Here is a 17534-nt window from a genome sequence, read left to right as displayed (position 1 = left end):
TGACAGCGGAGCAGGGCAGCAGCGGGGCACGGATGCAGCTCAGGGGGGCAGGAAGGGGAAGGAGCACCCACAAGGTCACACCTGTGAGGGTGGGAAACACCCACGGCCCCCCCAGCGCTGAGAGCAGACAGAAAGCGGCGCCTCCAGCTCGCAAAAATGGGGGGTTGTGAGATTTGTGACAGCCCACAGTGCTGCGTGACCCATTCCCACCATCTTTATTAGCAAAACAGGGCAGCTTTTCACACCATGGGGCGGTGCTGGCCCCGACCCAGCTCCCCTTTGCGGGGGTCCCTCAGTTCGTCCCCTTGGGCGGGACCCGCCCGGCCCCGCTCCTTGGGCGGGACCTCAGGCTGGCCAGCAGCCGCTGGAAGAAGAACTCGTTCTGGTATTCCAGCGGGACCAGGTGCCACAGGAACGGGGGCACCTCGGCTCTGCTGACCCCCACGCACACGGGCACCACCCTGGGGCCGCGCTGGTGGACGGTGCGGAACAGATTCCACTGGGACACACGCTGGCACCACCGGTCACGCAGGGACTTGGCCGAGAGGAGCAGGATGGCCACCCGGCTGGCCTCGATGGCCTCCGCGGCCGTCAGGATGACGGATGTCCCGGCCACTCGGTCCTGGTGCTCGGTGAAGCCCCGGAATCCCTCCTCCCTCAGGCGCTCCGCGATGCAGGAGGCGACGGGGTCATCCTCGGGGAAGTACCAGAGGGAAAAGTCGTAGGGAGCAGAGGATGTGCCACCCACGAGGGACATGGCAGCCGGTTCAGGGGCACAAGGAGGGGTGCAAGGCGTTGTCCCAGCACCAGGAAGGTGCCACCGTGCTGGCCTGGCCGATCCCGCTGTTCCTTGGGAAAAGCTCACTGGGGTGGCACAGCCGGAGCTGCCCCGGCAAATCCGGATCCTCGCGATGCAAACGGCGTTGGGAAGGTGAAACCACAGCGTGCAGGTGCCCACCGCGGTCCCTCAGAACGCCTTCTGCCTCATCTCGGCGATGCCGCGCTCCAGCGCCTCCCCGACCCTCTGCAGCTCCCGGCGCCGCTCCCGCAGCTGCTCCCGGGACTGCTGCAGCCGCTGGTTCATCCCCACGTAGGAGCGGATCTGCCCGTACAGCCGCTCCCGCTCCTCGGGCTCGGGGCAGCCTGGCGGGCAGAGCCGGGGCTCAGCGGGGCTGGGGGGGTCCCCGCGCCCCCCATTCCCCAGCGAGGGCTCACCTGGAGCGGGGCCTGGGGGGGCTCAGGGGGTCCCCACGCCCCCCATTTCCAGCGAGGGCTCACCTGGAGCGGGGCCGGGCTCCTGGGGGGGCTCGGCGGGCAGGACGAACACGGGGTCGGACGGGAGCGTGCCCTGCACGTCGGCCAGGATCTGCTCGGCGCTGGGGGGCTCAGGGCGGGTGGGCAGCACCCGCTTGGCCTTGGAGCTCATCCCGGGGGAGGCTCATGTGGGGAGGGGCTGCGGAAGGGGGGGAGGTGAGGGCGCTGCGACCCCGGACAGACAGACAGACAGACAGCTCCCCTTTTCTATCCCCCCTGTGCTGCCCTTTGGACAGACAGATGTCACTATCCCCCCCTCACTATCCCCCCGGATGGACAAACAGAACTTCCACCCCCCTTCCCTTCCGGACAGACAGACAGACAGACACCTGCCTGCCTCCCAGACAGACACACAGATCCCCTGTGCTGCCCCCTTCCCCAGACAGATCGACTCCCTTCCCCCCGCCATACTGACAGACTCCCCCACCCCGCCCTTCGAACGGACAGACAGATGGACAGAGCCCACCCCCGCCGCTGGACGGACAGACAGACAGACAGAGCCCCACCCCCGCACAGAAAAACCGGCCCCCTCCGCCCTCCGCACACACAGACAGAGCCCCTGATCCCCCCCACCGGACAGACCGACCCGCCCGGACCGCAGACTGACGGACAGACCGACCCCTCTATCCCGGCCGCACTTCCGCCACGCCCCGGACACGTCATCAAAGATAGCCCCGCCCATTTCCCCAAAGGCTCCGCCCCCCGCCGCTCTTAAAGGCGCCGCGCGGGGTCGCGGAACACGCGGGACGGGAGCGGCGCTCGGGGGGCACCGGGGTTTATTGGGGGGCTGGGGTACAACACACTCGGGCTGCAGAAACTCGGGATCCCGGGCGGGAACGGCCCGGGCTGGCCGGTACCGTCAGCAGGGCCGCGGTGCCGGTACTGGAAGCACGGCGCCGGTACCGGCGTCTGTACGAGGGATTTCGGTGCCAGAACGGAGGATGCCGGTAGCAATACCGGGAGCATGGTGCCGGTACCGGCGTCTGTAGTGCCGGTATGGGGGACTTCGGTGCCAGAACGGGAGTTGCCGGTACCAGTACTGAGAGCGTGGTGCCGGTACTGGTCCCAGTACCGGGGCTGTGGTGCCGGTACCAGTGGCTCCGGTACTTCTCTTACTTCACCTTCTCCACGAACTCTGCCAGGTTCAGGGATGCTTTGACGCCTGCGGAGACACGGACGCCGTTAGTGCCCGTTCCCGGGGCAGTGGCCGGTGCTCTGGGGCACTGCCCGGTGTCCTGAGGCACTGCCCGGTCCCGCCTCACCGTCCCGCTCCCTCTCGGTCCCGCTGAGCACTGCGGCGACAGCCCGCCCCAGGGGAGGGAGCCCCAGGTCGGCAGCAGCGCTAAAGGGGCACTTGGGCACAGGGATGGACACAGGGATGGACACAGGGATGGACACACGGATGGACACACGGATGGACACACGGATGGACACACGGTCTGGCTACGGAGAAGCGGGAGGGAAGCGCCTGCTCTACCCACGCCCCGGGAGAAAGGGCCGGTTGTGCGGGAGCCGCGCCGGTGCTGCGGGAGCAGAGCGGTTCGGGCGGTGCCGCGGCGGACACGGGGCACGGCCCGGCCCCCGCGGCTCGGTACATACGGGCAGGCTGGGCTGCGGGGCCACCCCGGCCGCCAGCCGGGCTCTGCTCTTGGCCAGAGTCTGCAGGACTGGACCGTGCAGCACAGAGAGGAGAGAGAGGTTAGAGAGGGGACCGTGACCCCCGGGGCTCCTGTCACGGTGTCCGCGGGCACCGAGAAATAATCACTCGCCGGTAATTAACATTAACGAGCTGCCCCCGGCCCTGAGCTGCGAAAACCTGGACACGGAGCAGGCGGAGGGACAGGGGGAGCGGAGTCACCTTCTCGGGTGACACTGGAGGCCGCGTCCAGGGCCTTGGTGCCGATGTCACCCATCATGTTGTCCACGGCCCGGTGGTGCTTGAGGAAGAAGGGTCGGATGACGCTGTGGTAGATGAGCTGGGAGCCGTTCCAGGGCACTGGGGCCATGCACCACACCAGGAACAGGCACTGCGGGCACAAGGGGGGCTCAGCTGCTCCAGGGCCCCCCAGCTCACTGAGGGTCCCAGATTTGGGCTGGGTGCAGCCCCTCTGATGCATTAAGTTTTAGCTTTCATATTTTCCACATTCTGTGGAACTGCATTAGTTTATAACTGTGAACAAGTTCTCCTCACAGCTCAGTCACACAAAACAATCCTTTTCCAGCCCCAGAACCAGGGACACCGCTGCAGTTTCAGGCCCAAAAAGTGTAAAACAACAGGGAATTGAGGAGAGAAATCTGGGAGGATGGGACTGCACAACCTGGAGCTGTGATTGAACAATTAACCCCAATATGGAAACAGACCAAAACTTATGAAAATGTGAAAACTCATGACACGCCATCCAGCTTGGGTGTAGCTTTGGCTGGGCTCTTGCATTGCCCAACGTGAATCCTTTTAATAAATCCCTACTTAATTCCTTTAACTCTGTTAACCCAGCTCTGTTCCAGGGAACCTCTTTGGGCATCACCAAGCACCAGGGCCCACCACACCCGGCTCCTCCCGTCCAGCCCCGGCACGGGAGGAGCCCGGGACAGCCCTGGCACGGGAGGAGCCCAGCGTTACCTTCCCGGCGTAGTAGAAGGGGAACCAGTAGAGGAAAAGGTCGGAGAAGAACTCGGCAATGCTGAAAACGCCATAGACCACCCAGTACGTGAGCCACATGGTGTCATCCTCCTTGCTGTTGCTCTCGATGGCTTTGATGCTGTGGGAAAGGAAAGAGGCGAAAGGAAAAAGGAAGAAGGGAAGGGAAGGGAAGGGAAGGGAAAGGAAAGGAAAGGAAAGGAAAGGAAAGGAAAGGAAAGGAAAGGAAAGGAAAGGAAAGGAAAGGAAAGGAAAGGAAAAGGAAAGGAAAGGAAAGGAAAGGAAAGGAAAGGAAAGGAAAGGAAAGGAAAGGACAAAAGGAAAAGGAAAGGAAAGATATGGCTGCTGCAGCTCTGGGCTTGGCTCCACCTTCCCAAACCCTCCACACCCCGGAGGGAACCTGCCCGCTGGGCTGGCACGGTCCCAGCGCTTCCAGGAAGGTCTCAAGAGCTTCCCAGCCATAATTGCCTCCTGACTGGGCAGGGAGAACCTCAGCCAAGGGCGGGGAGCGCTCTCCAGGTGTGGGACAGGTACTTACGAGACGTAGGCGGGGTAGACGAAGCCGATGACGTTGCAGAGCAGGGAAGCGCCGTAGCCGAACATGAGGTACAGCCCCAGGAAAGTCACGGAGCCTGCGGGGGACAGAGCACGCTCTGGAGCCTGCTGTCACCAGGGCAGACCCCGCTGGGTCTCCTGAGCGGGATTCTCACCCCAGAGAATGGGAATGGGGGCGTGCCGGGGGGTAACGACAACCCCGGTTAATTGAGATGCTCGATGGAACGGAGCCTGCTCCTCCCCGAGGCACCCGTGAGCCGCTCCTGTCCCCGTCCGTCCCCTCCCCTGGTTCGGATGGGACTTTTACCACCCCAACCTCGCAGCGCTTTCGGCCCCTGGAGCGGGGCCAGGGCGGCAGGAACCGGAGACGCTGACAACACACCCGTGGTCCAAAGTCAAGGCTCCGCTCGTCTCCCCCGCTCGGCATTGCCCGGGCCAGCGGCGGCTCAAGGACGAGCCCCGCTCCCGGATCAGGCTCCCGGCTCCTCCCGCACGGCTCCCCTGGGAGCGGCCACCCAACCCCGCTGCCCTGCTGCTGCCGCTCAATTAGATCGCTCAATTAATTAAATGCGAGCCGCAGCCTTTGCTGGAGTTTGCCCAGCGCTCGGAAACTCGCTGGAGGCTGGGGAAGGTGGGACAGGGAGGTTTTGGGGTGGAATCCACGAGAGAGCCCTGCTCACATCAGGAAAACCTCAGGGATACTCGCGATGGAGCGATTTGTGCAGCGCAGCACCGGAACAAACTCCTCCAGCAGCAGCAGCAGCAGCAAGCAAGCTGGGAATTAACCTGTCTGTGTGGGTGAATTAAAGTCCTTGCTCGGGCTTGGAGGGCGGATAATCCCAGCTCTGCTCGCTGCAGCATTCCCGGGCTGAGCTCCGGCCCCGATCCGGGCACGCACAGCTCCGGGTCTTTCCTGGGAGACGGGCAGGAGCAGCGTGGCTTTGGAGCAATCCCAAACCGCCCTCCGAGGAGGGCAGGCAGGTCCAGGCAGTGCTGGGTTTCATTCCCCAAGAGCCTTAGAAGGGATTTCGCAGGATTTGAACCCCCAGAGAAATTTATGTAACAGCAAAAGCCCAGGGAGAGGCTTTGCTCGGGGAGAAGTTGGAGGTGGTGTTGTCCAGAGGTTGCTCCAAACCCCAGCCCAGAGTTCAAACACAAATTAGGGATTGCTCCAGAGCCATGGGAGGGAAAAATCGGGAATTTTTAGTTCAGCAACAGCTTCTCCTTTCCAGGACAGGGATCCAGAATGTGTAACCATCCCTTTTTGGTGCGTCCACTCCTGTTCTACCATCACAGCTGAGCCTGACCAAATCCCCAGGATTGTTTTGCTTGAGTGGCACCTCATCCCAACACAACCTGCACAGCAGCTCGTGCTCCTTCACTGACACTTCTCCCCTCAGAGCGGGAACGCCAGCCCTGCTGCAGGTGAAGGGCCAGGAAATCACACGTGGAGGCCAAAGGCTTGGAGGGACACAGCAAACAGGGAAGCCCTGCGCCTTCCCGGGAGGTTTGATATGAAATCTCGATATGGAGGGCGTGGATGAGGCCGGTTCAAGTTGGCAGAGAGGGCACAGGGCCGAGGGTCAAGGGAGAGGATCCCCGGGGAGAATCTGGCCGGTTCCTCATTAATGAACAACAGGGATCCGGTTAAAGGCCGGGTCCCCACACTGGGACACAGGGACGAGCTCCCATCCCCACTGCCCGATCTGTCCCACCACAATCTGGGGGCTCACCCAGAACAGGGTCCCCCTGTCAAGACCAGGGGTGTCGAGGGTCTCTCCGACTCCTCTGACACTCGGACCCTGCTGGCTTTAGGATTTGGGGATTTTGTGCCTGCGGAAGGCGAGGGCAGTGCGGTGACAGCGATGTCACCCCCGGCACCCCCAGCCCCCTCCCAGCCTGGCCCCGCTCCGTACCCCCAAACAAGGGCAGCCCTGCCTGCCCTCCCCGTGCTGAGCCCAGAGCCACGGCGAGCAGCCGCCAGGGCGCCCCACCGTACGGCGGAGAAGGGGACACAACGGGAGAACCGGGGGGGCCCCGCGGTAACGGTCGCACCTGAGGCCAGGTAGAGCCGTTGGACGCCGGTGCGGGCTTCCAGCTGAGCCAGCAGGTCGCCGATCGGGCCGGGGCTGTGGAGGAAGCGCTCCAGGCGCTGCTGCAGGGCGGCCATGGCGGCGATGCGGGAGCTGGAGCGGCCCCGGACCGACCCCGACCCCGACCCCGGCCCCGGTCAGCGCGCCCGGGGGGCGTGGCCAGAAGGGAGATGGGCGGTGCAAACCGGAGGGGCGCGGCCAATGAGAAGGCGGGACGGGGATCGAGGCGGGCCAATGAGGCGAGGCCGTGCGAGGGGCGGGGCCGACGCCGTTGCCATGGCAACGCGCGCAGTGGCCTCATGGCGGCTCGGCCCGGGCCCGGCCCGGCGCTGGCGCTGTTCCCGGTGCTGTTCGCGCTGCTCGTGGTGGCCGCCAGCGCCCCTCCGGGCCCCGCCAAGCCCCCCCGCGTCTACCTGAGCAGCTGGGCAGTGCGGGTGGCGGCGGGGCTGCGGGACGCTCGGGACTTGGCCCGCCGGCACGGGCTGCTCTACCTGGGTCAGGTGCGGCCTGGGCGGGCCCAGCTCATCCCGTGTGCTCCTGGTCCGGTCTTCTCGCTCATACCTGCCCTGTGTGGCCACTGTTTGTTATCCCATGGGCAGGGATATCTTCCGTTAGGCCAGGTTGCTCCAAGCCCCGTCCAACACTTCCCCTCAAACACGTGCTGGGAATCTGGGAATCCTGTGCCAGCGTCCCCCCACCCTCAGAGCATGCCGGGCTGAGCATGCTTGAGGGACCCCCAAAGGCACCCAGTCCTCCCCAGGACTCCATTCTGTCCCCAAGTGACACTTTCTGCCTGTCCTGCGCTGTAGTGTTGAATTTACCATCCTGACCTCCAGAGCTGCCCCCAGGAAAAGCTCAGAGCAGCTCTTTGTGCCCGCAGGTGATGGAGGGAGAGCCCTTCTACCACTTCAGCCACCGCGGCACCAGGCAGAGAGCCCTGAGCAGGCACTGGGGGTGGCACATGCGGCTCACCAGGGACCCCCAGGTAGGGAGGAGCATGACCGTGTTCACAGGGGTCTCAGGTTGAGGGAAGAGACAAGGATGTGACTCCATGTTTTAGAAGGCTTGATTTATTATTTTATGATATATATTACATTAAAATTATACTAAAAGAATAGAAGAAAGGATTTCCTCAGAAGGCTGGCTAAGAATAGAAAAGGAAAGAAGGATAACAAAGGTTTGTGGCTCGGACTCTCTGTCCGAGCCAGCTCACTGTGATTGGCCATTAATTAGAAACAACCAACATAAGCTAATCAAAAATCTACCTGTTGCATTCCACAGCAGCAGATAACCATTGTTTACATTTTGTTCCTGAGGCCTCTCAGCTTCTCAGGAGGAAAAATCCCAAGGAAAGGATTTTTCATAAACGATGTGTGTGACAGAGGAGGGTGCGGGGAGCTGGGGCAGAGCTGTGGGCAGGCCCTGCCCGGCACCCACAGCGCTGCTCCCTGCCCAGGTGCTGTGGTTTGAGCAGCAGACGCTGAAGAGGCGCTCCAGGAGAGGCGCGGGTGTGGTGCCCACGGATCCCTGGTTCCCCAAGCAGTGGTACATGGTGAGAACGGGCTCCTTCCCCTCCTCATCCCCACCCCAGTCGCGGGATGGAGGGGGAGCAGTGGCACATCCAGTGCCACCTCCCTGCTGGGCACCATCCCAGAGGGCACAGGATTGCTCTGGGTTGTTCTGGGATATCCCCAGGGAGGGAGAGCCCACAGCCCCTCTGCTGTCTGTTCACTGCACACTGAAGTTCTTCCCTCTGTGCAGGGGGAATTCCTGGGATCACTCCCTGCCCTGGTTCCTCTGGTGCCATTTCTGGGCCCTGCCCTGAGCCCTCCCTGCAGACAGGCCCCTCTCAAGGCTGAGCAGCCCCAGCTCCCTCAGCTTTTCTTTGCCAGGATGCTCCAACCCCTTCCTCAACTTTGCGACCCTCCACTGGACCCACTCTGGGAGCTCCATGTCCTGAGGAGCCCAGAGCAGGGCACAGCACCCCAGAATTGCCTCCAGGGCTGGGCAGAGGGGCAGGATCCCTCCCTGAGCACTGCCAATGCCCTTCTCAGGCCACAAACCAAGCTAACACCGGCGGTGATGAGGCAGCAGCACTCTGAGGTGACCCCTGCCAATCAAATCTAATCTCTTTTTCCAGAACAACGACGTCCACCCCGACCTGAACATCCTCACGGCTTGGAGCAGAGGCTACACAGGGCTGGGGGTGGTGCTGACTGTGCTGGATGATGGGCTGGAGAAGGATCATCCCGACCTGGCTGCCAACTACGTAACTACGGGGGTGTCCAGGGAGCTGCTTCTCCTGGGAGAGGGGGGGAAAAACCTTCACCCCATCCCTGGCACTGTGAGGAGGGAGCTCAGGGGGTCAATTCCTTCACCCTGGCACTGTGAGGAGGGAGTTTGGGGGGTCAATTCCTTCACCCTGGCACTGTGAGGAGGGATTTTGGTGTCTCCAGAGCTGGATCCAAGGTTTGGAGCCTCCCTCAGTGCAATCTCACACTGAGGAGGAAATGTTAGAACTTGTACACGCTCTGGAGCCCCCAAATAGGTGTAATTACAGCAAGCTGCCAAGCCAGTACAGCTGGTAAAGGCTCCTGTGCTGCACGGGGAAGGAAAGGAAAGGAAATTCTGGGGGTGTGGAACACAACCAGCCCTGCCCGTGGCTCCTGGCTGCTCTCCTGGGGCTGTGTGGCCAGCGAGGGTCAGGGCACTGGGGTCTGCCAGGGAAACAGCAAAGCTGTGCTGCTTTCACCCCTTTGTGCAGAACCCCAGAGTCACTGAGGCTGGAAAACGGCTTCAGGGTCATCAAGTCCAACCTGTGCCAGGTCACCAGCCCAGAGCACCGAGTGCCACCTCCAGCCCTTCCAGGGATGGGCACTCCAAACCTCCCTGGACCACGCTTTCCATGGGGAAATTCCTGCTGCTGTCCCCCCCCGGCCCACCCTGAGGCTGCTCCCTCTTGTCCTGGTGTCCCCTGGCAGCACAGCCCCACCCCCCTGGCTGTCCCCTCCTGTCAGGGAGCTGTGCAGAGCCACAAGGTGCCCCCTGCTCCTCCTTTTCTCCCTCTGAGCCCCTTCCCAGCTCCCTCAGCCCCTGCTGCTGCTCCCCTCCCTCTCAGGACTCGGTTCAGCTCCAGCTCCCAGCACAGCCGGGCACGCAGGGGCCCCGCTGTCCCCGGGGCTGGCAGGCGGTGCCAGCACCAGGCTCGGTGCCAGGCGCCTGTGCCGAGCTGTCACAGCCCTGCCAGGGCCCTTGGGGACACGCCACTGCCTCGCTCTGTAACAGGACCCGCTGGCAAGTTACGACTTCAACAGCAACGACCCCGATCCCCAGCCCCGATACAGCGACAGCAACTGGTGAGTGCTGGCTTCTGCCCAGCTCCCCACACTGGGGGGGTCAGCTCTGGGGGGGCTGTCCCAGGCCCCCCACCCCTCACAGGGTCACTCTGTCCCCCCCCAGGCACGGGACACGCTGTGCAGGGGAAGTGGCAGCTGTAGCCAACAATGGAATCTGTGGTGCAGGCGTCGCCTACAACGCCAAAATCGGAGGTGAGAGCTCGCTCCCATGGGAGGGAAGATGGAAATCCACTCCAGCCCCGCTGTGGGGATGCAGGAGCCCAGAGGGGGATGCTCTGGGGTTTACAGGGGTGCCCAGGGTGGGTGCTGCCCCATTTAGGGATGCTCTGGGCTTTACAGGGGTGGCAGAGTGGGTGCTGCCCCCCATGAGGATGCTCTGGGCTTTACAGGGATGCCCAGGGTCAGTGCTGCCCCACATCAGGGATTTGATGCTCAGCCCAGCACCCAGCAGGCTCAGGCCCTGCTGTGGAAGTGAGGGTGGCAAAGGGGGTTAAAATCTCCCTGGGCTTAATTACAAAAGGTTTAACGAGGAGCTTTGGGAAGTGGCTCATGGCAGCGCACAGACCCGTGGGGGGCTGATCTCCTTAGGGCAGGAGCATGTGAAAGCTGCTGGAAGCTCTGGGGGGGCCTGGCAAGGTGTCCCCAGGCCCTGCCCTCGGGGTGGCACGTGTGTGGCTCCTGTCCCCTCGCGGCTCCTGTCCCCTTGGAGCCACCTCAGCCTCTCCTGGGTGCTGCCACCCCTCGGCCACGGCTGCTCGGTGCCTGCCCTCAGGTGTGAGGATGCTGGATGGCTCCATCATGGACATAGTGGAGGCCCAGGCCCTGAGCCTGCAGCCCCAGTACATCCACATCTACAGCGCCAGCTGGGGCCCTGAGGACGATGGCAGGACAGTGGATGGGCCTGGAGTCCTGGCTGCGGCTGCTTTCTACAAAGGAGTTGTCCAAGTAAGCCCAGCCCTGGCCTTGGGGACACAAGGGACACGAGGACACCCTGATCACCCCCCTCTTCAACAGGGACGGGGTGGGCTCGGCTCCATCTTCATCTGGGCCTCAGGCAACGGTGGCACCAACTATGACAACTGCAACTGCGACGGGTACACCAACAGCATCTACACGGTGTCGGTGGGCAGCGTGCTGGGGGACGGGCACCGGCCCCTCTACAGCGAGAGCTGCCCTGCCATCCTCACCACCACCTACAGCAGCAGGACCACCAGCAAGGTGCAGATTGTGAGTGTCACAACAGCATCTCCAGGGCTGACACAGATCCCAGCACAGGCTGGGCTGGTCCCAGTCTTCCTTAGCTTGGTGTCTGTGTAGAGCCCCAAAAGCTCAAAGGGATCTGAAAGGAGAATTTACTCAAGGTGCTCAACCCCAGGGAGCTTTTTTGGAAGCAGTCCTGAGACCCCTCTGTAGGAGTCTCAGGGGGTAGCATGGTCAGGATGGACAGAGAGAGATCTCTGCAGCCAGGTTGTGGAATTTGGGGTTTATTGCAAAGGGCCTGGGTGCAGGGCCCTGCTGGGAGCTGCCAGCCACAGCTCAGAGCAGGCTGAGAGAAGAGAGGGGCAGAGAGGATGAGAGGGTAAGAGAGTAAAAGGGGTAAGAGTGAGGTTCCCATTACAATACAATAAATCTTCTTCTGTGTCAAATATTCTAATTCTCACTAACCAATCTAGTACAATATACAAATCCTATAGCATTTCCATACAGCCTATAAGAATCATTACATTACCATACTGTGTTATATTTTAAACCCTAAAAACTCCTCTTTGGGCCCCTTCTGCCAAGCTGTAGGGTCTGCTTGGACCCTTGGAGCTGTCTGCAAGCAGAGGGTGTTGTTTGATCAAAAGGGGATCACCTTCAGCCAGCCACACCATTGTTTTCCCATTGTTCAGTAACTAAAGGATCTCAAAGCTTGCTTTCATTTCAATCTCACTTATAGTTTCCATATTCTCAAAATCTTTTGCCAGGCAATCATATTTATAAGGCTTTCCTGTTTCATCTCCCCGAACACCCCTCTGTCCCCCCCCACAGGTGACCACTGACCTGCACCACCGCTGCACAGACAAACACACCGGCACCTCGGCCTCGGCCCCGCTGGCCGCAGGCATGGTGGCCCTGGCACTGGAGGCCAAGTAGGTGACACAGGGACACTGCCCAAGGAGAGCTGGTGCCCAAGCAGGGAGGAGAAAGGGGAGGGGAAGCAGGAAGGTTGGGGTGCAGAGTCGTGGCCTTGCCCCAGGGCCATGGGACAGCAGCAGGTCTGTCCTCTGGAGCTCTTTGCTCTCTCATTTTGGCACTGAAGGAGGTCGTGGGGGGATCAGCTTGGGCCCAAAAAATTGCTCTACCCACCCCAGAAGAGCCAAATCCCCCCCTTAAAAACCAACCCAGACCTCTGTCCACATCCTCCTTGCTTCCAGCCCAGCCCTGACCTGGCGTGACCTGCAGCACCTGATCATCAGGGCCTCCAGACCCGCTCACCTGCAGGCAGAGGACTGGGCCGAGAACGGCGTCGGGCGCAGGGGTGAGTGCAGGGCTCGGCCCCTCAAACACCTTCCAGCAGCCCCTGGTGGCACTGAGGAGCTCACAGGTCCCTTTTTGGGTGTCACCTGTGTCCCAGTGAGCCACTACTATGGCTATGGGCTGCTGGACGCGGGGCTGCTGGTGCAGGAGGCCACCACGTGGACAGGGACCCGGCCCCAGGAGAAATGTTCAGTCCAGGCTGTCCAGGTCCCCAGGTAAGAGACAGTGACCCCAAGTCCAGCCTCCCACAGGCACAGGAACCCAAAAAGTGGGTCTGCTGTGCTTGGAGGCCACAGGGGAGGGAACATCCTCACCTGCAGCTTGTCCTCGGGCAGGGACATCGGCTCCAGGCTCATCATCTCCACGGATGCCTCCTCCTGCTCCAAGAGCATCCGCTCCCTGGAGCACGTCCAGGTGCAGCTGTCCCTGAGCTACAGCCGCAGGGGGGACCTGGTGGTGGCTCTGAGCAGCCCCATGGGGACCACGTCCACGCTGGTGACAGTGCGGTAAGGACAGAGGGAGCACCGGGGCTCCCACGGCCACCCCAGGGCCTGGAGAGTCCCAAAAAGGGCCCAAAACTCCTCTGGACCCCTGCCACGTGGGAGTGTCCCCTCAGAGCGAGCACAGGGTGACCCTTCAGGTCACACCCTGCCCCTGCAGGGCCCTGGGCTGGCACTCCCAGCTCTGCTCTCCTCCTCCAGCCCCTACGACACCAGCCAGGACGGCTACCAGGACTGGACCTTCATGTCCACTCACTTCTGGGATGAGAATCCCAAGGGGATCTGGACCCTGCGGCTGGAGAACAGGGGTGATGCTGAGAACACAGGTGGGTGCCCCGTTTTTACTGGGGTCACCCTCTTCTTGGTCATTCTTCCTTCCCCACCTTGGATGGGCAATTTGTTGGCTTCTCCTTCCTGGCCATGAGTCCTCCTGTGCTGGCTTTGAGGACAGGGCCAGGAGCAGGACACAATGCCAAAGCTTCCAGCCCCATATGCCTCACCTGGCAGCCCCCTGTCCCTCCTGTCCCCAGGCCAGCTGACCAGCTTCATCCTGCACCTGCACGGCACGGATGAGGACATGCCAGCCAGGCGCTCCGCAGCCACTGCCACCGACGAGTGCCTCAGGAGGGACGAGCAGGGAGCCTGCGAGGGTGAGCGAGGCTTCGGGGGGACAGTGACAACGCTCTGGTCCCCAGGGCCTCACCCCAGCCTGTCTCCACAGACTGTGGCAGCTCCCTGTACACCCACCACGGCTCCTGCCTGTCCTACTGCCCCCCACGTTACTACGGCCAGACCCGCAGTGCCACCCCCAGGGACACCGCCCTTGTGTGTGCCAGCTGCCACCCCTCCTGCTACACCTGCCAGGGCTCCCGGGCCAGCAACTGCACGTCCTGTCCCTCGGGCCACACCTTCCAGGACATCACCCACACCTGCCAGCAGCCCGCAGAGGGCTCCCCGAGCCCGGCCAGGCTGCGCAGGGAGCTGGTGGTTGTCACTGTCCTGGCCTGCAGCAGCCTGCTCCTGGCAGGGGTGCTGTACCCCACCTACAGGGTGGCTCTCCGTGCTGGCAAAGGAGCTCTGTGCTGTCCCCGGGCCAGGAGGACAGTGTGACACCAGCCTGGGCTGCTGCAGGGACAGCCTGGGATCGTGCCTGCCTCCCCAAATAAACCGGTTGTTGCCTTTCCTTTCCAGCCGCCCTCTCCAAGGGTGATTCCCCTTCCCAGCAGTGCCTGTGAGGGGACAGTGATGGATTCCCCTTCCCAGCTGTGCGAGGGGACAGTGGTGGTGGCTCCTCCCACGCCCCTGGGGACAGGGACATTCCCGGAGGGGCAGAGCCCTGTGCCCTTTCCCAGGCGCAGAGGGACGAGCTGTGACATGTCCCCAAACAGCTGCGCCCGTGTGGCTTCCGGCACAGCAGAGGCAGCCGAGGCCTCCAGTCCAGCCCAGAACCCCTCCAGTGTCCCCAGTTCCTGCTCACCAGCAGCTTTAGGCCTTAAAAAGGCGGTCCTGGTGTGGCTGCACCCCCAGCCACTCCGTCCCACGGGGACTGGCACAGTGGCAGCTGTGCCCCGGCACGTGGCACCGGTGGCACCAGGCATGGATGGCACAGGGAAAGCTGCCAGCTGGGGCCCTTCCAGGGGCACCAGCCCCGTGCCAGGACCCTGCACTGCCCCAGGACGCTGGGGAGGTGGTTTGTGTCACCCCCTTCCCCAGCACCGTGTGTTTGCTCAGCTGAAGAGTTTTGGGAATTAAGGGCAGAGCCAGACTTTTCTCCAAGCTTATAATGACCCGTGAAAACCTTGGCTGGACCTTCCAGAGCAGGGGGAGGAGGGAGCCAGGATGGAGTTTGTCTCCAAAGGCAGGGGCTCTCCTCGGGGACGCCCCCAGGGATGAGCTGGGATCCCTGCAAACACCAAGGGAGAGTCCTGGCACAGCCACCCAGCCCAGGTGTGTAGGATGAGGGGCTGCATGCCCTCAAGCACAGCTTCTCCAGGCCTCTCCTAGAGGTGCTCCCCAGGCTGGCCTAACCCTCAGTGGGCAGCTGGTGGGGCTGGAATCGCTGCTGGATCTCGGGGCGCACGTCCTCCTGCACAGGGAGAGACAGACGGGGTAGGGGCAGGCTGTGCCAGAGCGCCCGTCCCCTTCCTGTCCCCATCCCCGTGTCCCCTTCCTGTCCCCATTCCCTTCCTGTCCCCATCCCCGTGTCCCCATTCCCTTCCTGTCCCCATCCCCACATCCCCACGTCCCTTTCCAGTCCCCATCCCCATGCCCCATGTCCCCTTCCTGTCCCCATCCCCACATCCCCTTCCCCATGTCCCCATCCCCACGTCCCCATTCCCTTCCTGTCCCCATCCCCACGTCCCCATTCCCTTCCTGTCCCCATCCCCATGTCCTGTGTCCCCTTCCTGTCCCCATCCCCATATCACCTTTTCTGTCCCCATCCCCACGTCCTACCGCCTGGCCCAGCTGCTCCAGCACTGGGATGAGGCGCAGCAGCTCCTCATCCTCAGGGTCCCCAGACCACGGTGGCACCTGGATCCAGTTGGCAGCCTGGGGAGGGGACAGGGAGAGGGTTGGATCCCGCACAGCCCCCGGGGACCGGGGCACGTGAATCCCCCCGGGAGCAGCGCTGCCCTACCTGGGCAGGGAAGCCCTGCATGGTGTAGTCCAGGGCCACCGTCCTGGCCAGGTCCCTGCCCAGCTGGGTCAGGTCCTTCCAGTAGCAGCCCTGGGAGCAGACACAATCCTGCTGGGAGAGGCAGTGCCTGGCAGAGAGACAGAGCTGTGGGGACCCCGCCCTGGCACACAGGGGGTGCCCAGCAGGGCACTGCCAGCACCATCACCTGATCAGCTTCTTCTTGGGGTCCAGCACCTCCAGGAGCTTGTTGGCATAGTCCTTCTTGGCAGTGGTGTAGATGAAGATCTGGCAGAGAGAGGGTGAAGGTCCCTGCATGGGCTGCTCGAGTCACCCCAAACCCCCCAGGGGTCACCCCACAGACCCCAGGGGCTCTGGGTACCTCGTAGGTCTTGGAAAGGCTCTCCAAGAACTCGTGCACGTGTGGACGCAGCTTCACGTGGACCTGGGAGGGAACAGCATCTTGGAAAACCTCCGGCACCCCCATCCTGACAGCAAGGGGGGCCCCAAGGGGGGTTCAGTGCCCTCAGCAGGACCCCTCACCCCTCACCCACGGGATTTCAGAGCCCCTTCAGCTACAAGGGACATTGGCACAGAGGCCACACGGGGTGGCAGTGAAGAGCCACCTCACCACCTCACCCACGGCCCCAAATCACAGCTCAACACCCACCTTGTAGGAACTCGCCTGGAAGTCCGTGGTGAAGGTGGCCGTGGCATCCTTCTGCCCGTGGGCGAGCAGGGAGGAGTAGAGCAGGGTCCCATCCTGGGCACAGGGAACAGGGTCAGGGTCAGCCCCAGCCCCTGCAGAGCCCCCCAGACCCCCACCCAGCTCACCAGCTCCAGGACCAGGGTGTGCTGCAGTTTCCTTCGGACCCTCCGTGCCCGCGCAGGGGTCAGAGCGCCAGGGCTCGGCCTGGAGGGGAAAGGCAGAGGGTCAGCGCTGCTGGGGGGGTTGTTGGACCCCCCCACATATCGGGGGGATATGGGGACGCCCCTCACACTCACAGGCTGGGGGCTGCAGGGCCAGCAGGGTCCTGATGCTCCAGCTCGGGCAGCCCCGAGAAATAGGAGCCGGGCAGAGCTGGGGGTCCCGCAGGGTCTGTGGGGCAGGGAGGGGTCCGGTCAGCACAGCCAGGGCAGCCCCCGTGCCCCGCGCAGGGATTTTTCCCCGTGCAGGGATTTCCCCGTGCCCCGCGCAGGGAATTTCCCCGTGGCCCGCGCAGGGATTGTGCCCCGTGGCCCGCGCAGGGATTTCGGCGGGCACGGACGCGCTCACCGCTTTCCCCCGGGCCGGGCGGGGCGGTCCCGGGGCTCCCCTCGGCTCCCCGCCGCACCAGGCGCCCCTTGCCGGGCGTGCTGGGGGAGCCGGGGACCCGCGCCCACCCCCGCGGGACGCGCTCCCCCTCTCTGTGCCGGCTCTCGGCCCGAGCACGAACCGCAGCCCTCGGGGTGGAGAGCCCCTGCTCCTCCCTCGGGGGTTTCTTTGTGCGTGGGGTGGCCCCCAAACCCGCCATGGATGGGACCCCACCAGGGACAACCCCTCCTCCTCAGCAGCCCCAAATTAACCGTGGGGTGGGGGTGGGAGGGAGCATTTTTATAGGGTGGAGGCGCCTCTGCAGCCCACCTGGAGCACCTGGAATCACTCAGGCTTCACTGGCACCAGCTGGGCTCAGCTCTGGGCTCCCCGAATGCTCCCGGGGCTCATTTCTGGCTCGTGGTGGTGCCACCCGATGTGCCCAGGACCCTCCTGGGCTGGCAGCTGCCGAGTTTGGGGACAGTCCCCAACCACACGAGCTGAGGAGTCTCAGCTTCCCCTGGCACCAGCTCCAAGCCCACCCCAAGGGACCCCCGAGCGGGCAAAGTGCCCCCCGGTCACATCCTGTCCCCACAGGGGCCCCGCGGTGGCCGCCAGCAGCCCCAGGG

At 63.2% G+C, this 17534-nt stretch overlaps 3 protein-coding genes across 6 annotated transcripts; 1 reads left to right on the top strand and 2 right to left on the bottom strand.

Annotated features, from left to right (window-relative positions):
* Window positions 1-197: 197 nt before the first annotated feature.
* On the bottom strand, window positions 198-1967 carry C28H19orf25 (chromosome 28 C19orf25 homolog). Of its 4 annotated transcripts, none has more exons than XM_030966589.1 (3): window positions 1901-1944; window positions 1279-1453; window positions 198-1143 (listed from the first exon to the last, which is right to left on the bottom strand). In XM_030966589.1, exons 2-3 carry the CDS (start codon window positions 1424-1426, stop codon window positions 968-970), a joined length of 324 nt encoding a protein of 107 aa, XP_030822449.1. In that variant the 5' UTR covers window positions 1427-1453; window positions 1901-1944; the 3' UTR covers window positions 198-967. The 4 variants fall into 4 exon arrangements, with proteins under 4 accessions (XP_030822449.1, XP_030822450.1, XP_030822448.1 ...); XM_030966590.1 differs by having other exon boundaries at window positions 1888-1936; XM_030966588.1 differs by having other exon boundaries at window positions 199-1143; window positions 1934-1967.
* On the bottom strand, window positions 1964-6750 carry REEP6 (receptor accessory protein 6). Its single transcript, XM_030966586.1, has 5 exons — window positions 6563-6750; window positions 4491-4584; window positions 3935-4073; window positions 3173-3341; window positions 1964-2476 (listed from the first exon to the last, which is right to left on the bottom strand). Exons 1-5 carry the CDS (start codon window positions 6675-6677, stop codon window positions 2427-2429), a joined length of 567 nt encoding a protein of 188 aa, XP_030822446.1. The 5' UTR covers window positions 6678-6750; the 3' UTR covers window positions 1964-2426.
* Window positions 6751-6899: 149 nt separating this feature from the next.
* Window positions 6900-14086, top strand: PCSK4 (proprotein convertase subtilisin/kexin type 4). The gene is made up of 15 exons (XM_030966958.1): window positions 6900-7100; window positions 7481-7585; window positions 8057-8152; window positions 8741-8869; window positions 9886-9956; window positions 10060-10148; window positions 10729-10901; window positions 10971-11183; window positions 11988-12088; window positions 12374-12477; window positions 12574-12691; window positions 12812-12982; window positions 13178-13302; window positions 13507-13626; window positions 13698-14086. The coding sequence occupies exons 1-15, from the start codon at window positions 6900-6902 to the stop codon at window positions 14084-14086; spliced, it is 2205 nt and encodes a 734-aa protein (XP_030822818.1).
* Window positions 14087-17534: the final 3448 nt, after the last annotated feature.

This window comes from Camarhynchus parvulus, chromosome 28, assembly GCF_901933205.1.
Source record: "Camarhynchus parvulus chromosome 28, STF_HiC, whole genome shotgun sequence".
Taxonomy (NCBI): domain Eukaryota; kingdom Metazoa; phylum Chordata; class Aves; order Passeriformes; family Thraupidae; genus Camarhynchus; species Camarhynchus parvulus.
This window is presented reverse-complemented; position numbering and strand designations above follow the sequence as displayed.

Coding starts and splice junctions, on each gene's coding strand:
- C28H19orf25 (XM_030966588.1), bottom strand. CDS start 1,426: ATGAGCTCCAAGGCCAAGCGGGTGCTGCCCACCCGCCCTGAGCCCCCC. Junction 1,144..1,278: donor GGAGCCCGGCCCCGCTCCAG/GTGAGCCCTCGC, acceptor TCTGCCCGCCAG/GCTGCCCCGAGCCCGAGGAG.
- REEP6 (XM_030966586.1), bottom strand. CDS start 6,677: ATGGCCGCCCTGCAGCAGCGCCTGGAGCGCTTCCTCCACAGCCCCGGC. Junction 4,585..6,562: donor ACGGCTCTACCTGGCCTCAG/GTGCGACCGTTA, acceptor TGTCCCCCGCAG/GCTCCGTGACTTTCCTGGGG. Junction 2,477..3,172: donor CTCCAGTGTCACCCGAGAAG/GTGACTCCGCTC, acceptor GTGTCTCCGCAG/GCGTCAAAGCATCCCTGAAC.
- PCSK4 (XM_030966958.1), top strand. CDS start 6,900: ATGGCGGCTCGGCCCGGGCCCGGCCCGGCGCTGGCGCTGTTCCCGGTG. Junction 10,902..10,970: donor TCTACAAAGGAGTTGTCCAA/GTAAGCCCAGCC, acceptor CCTCTTCAACAG/GGACGGGGTGGGCTCGGCTC. Junction 12,089..12,373: donor GCCCTGGCACTGGAGGCCAA/GTAGGTGACACA, acceptor CCTTGCTTCCAG/CCCAGCCCTGACCTGGCGTG.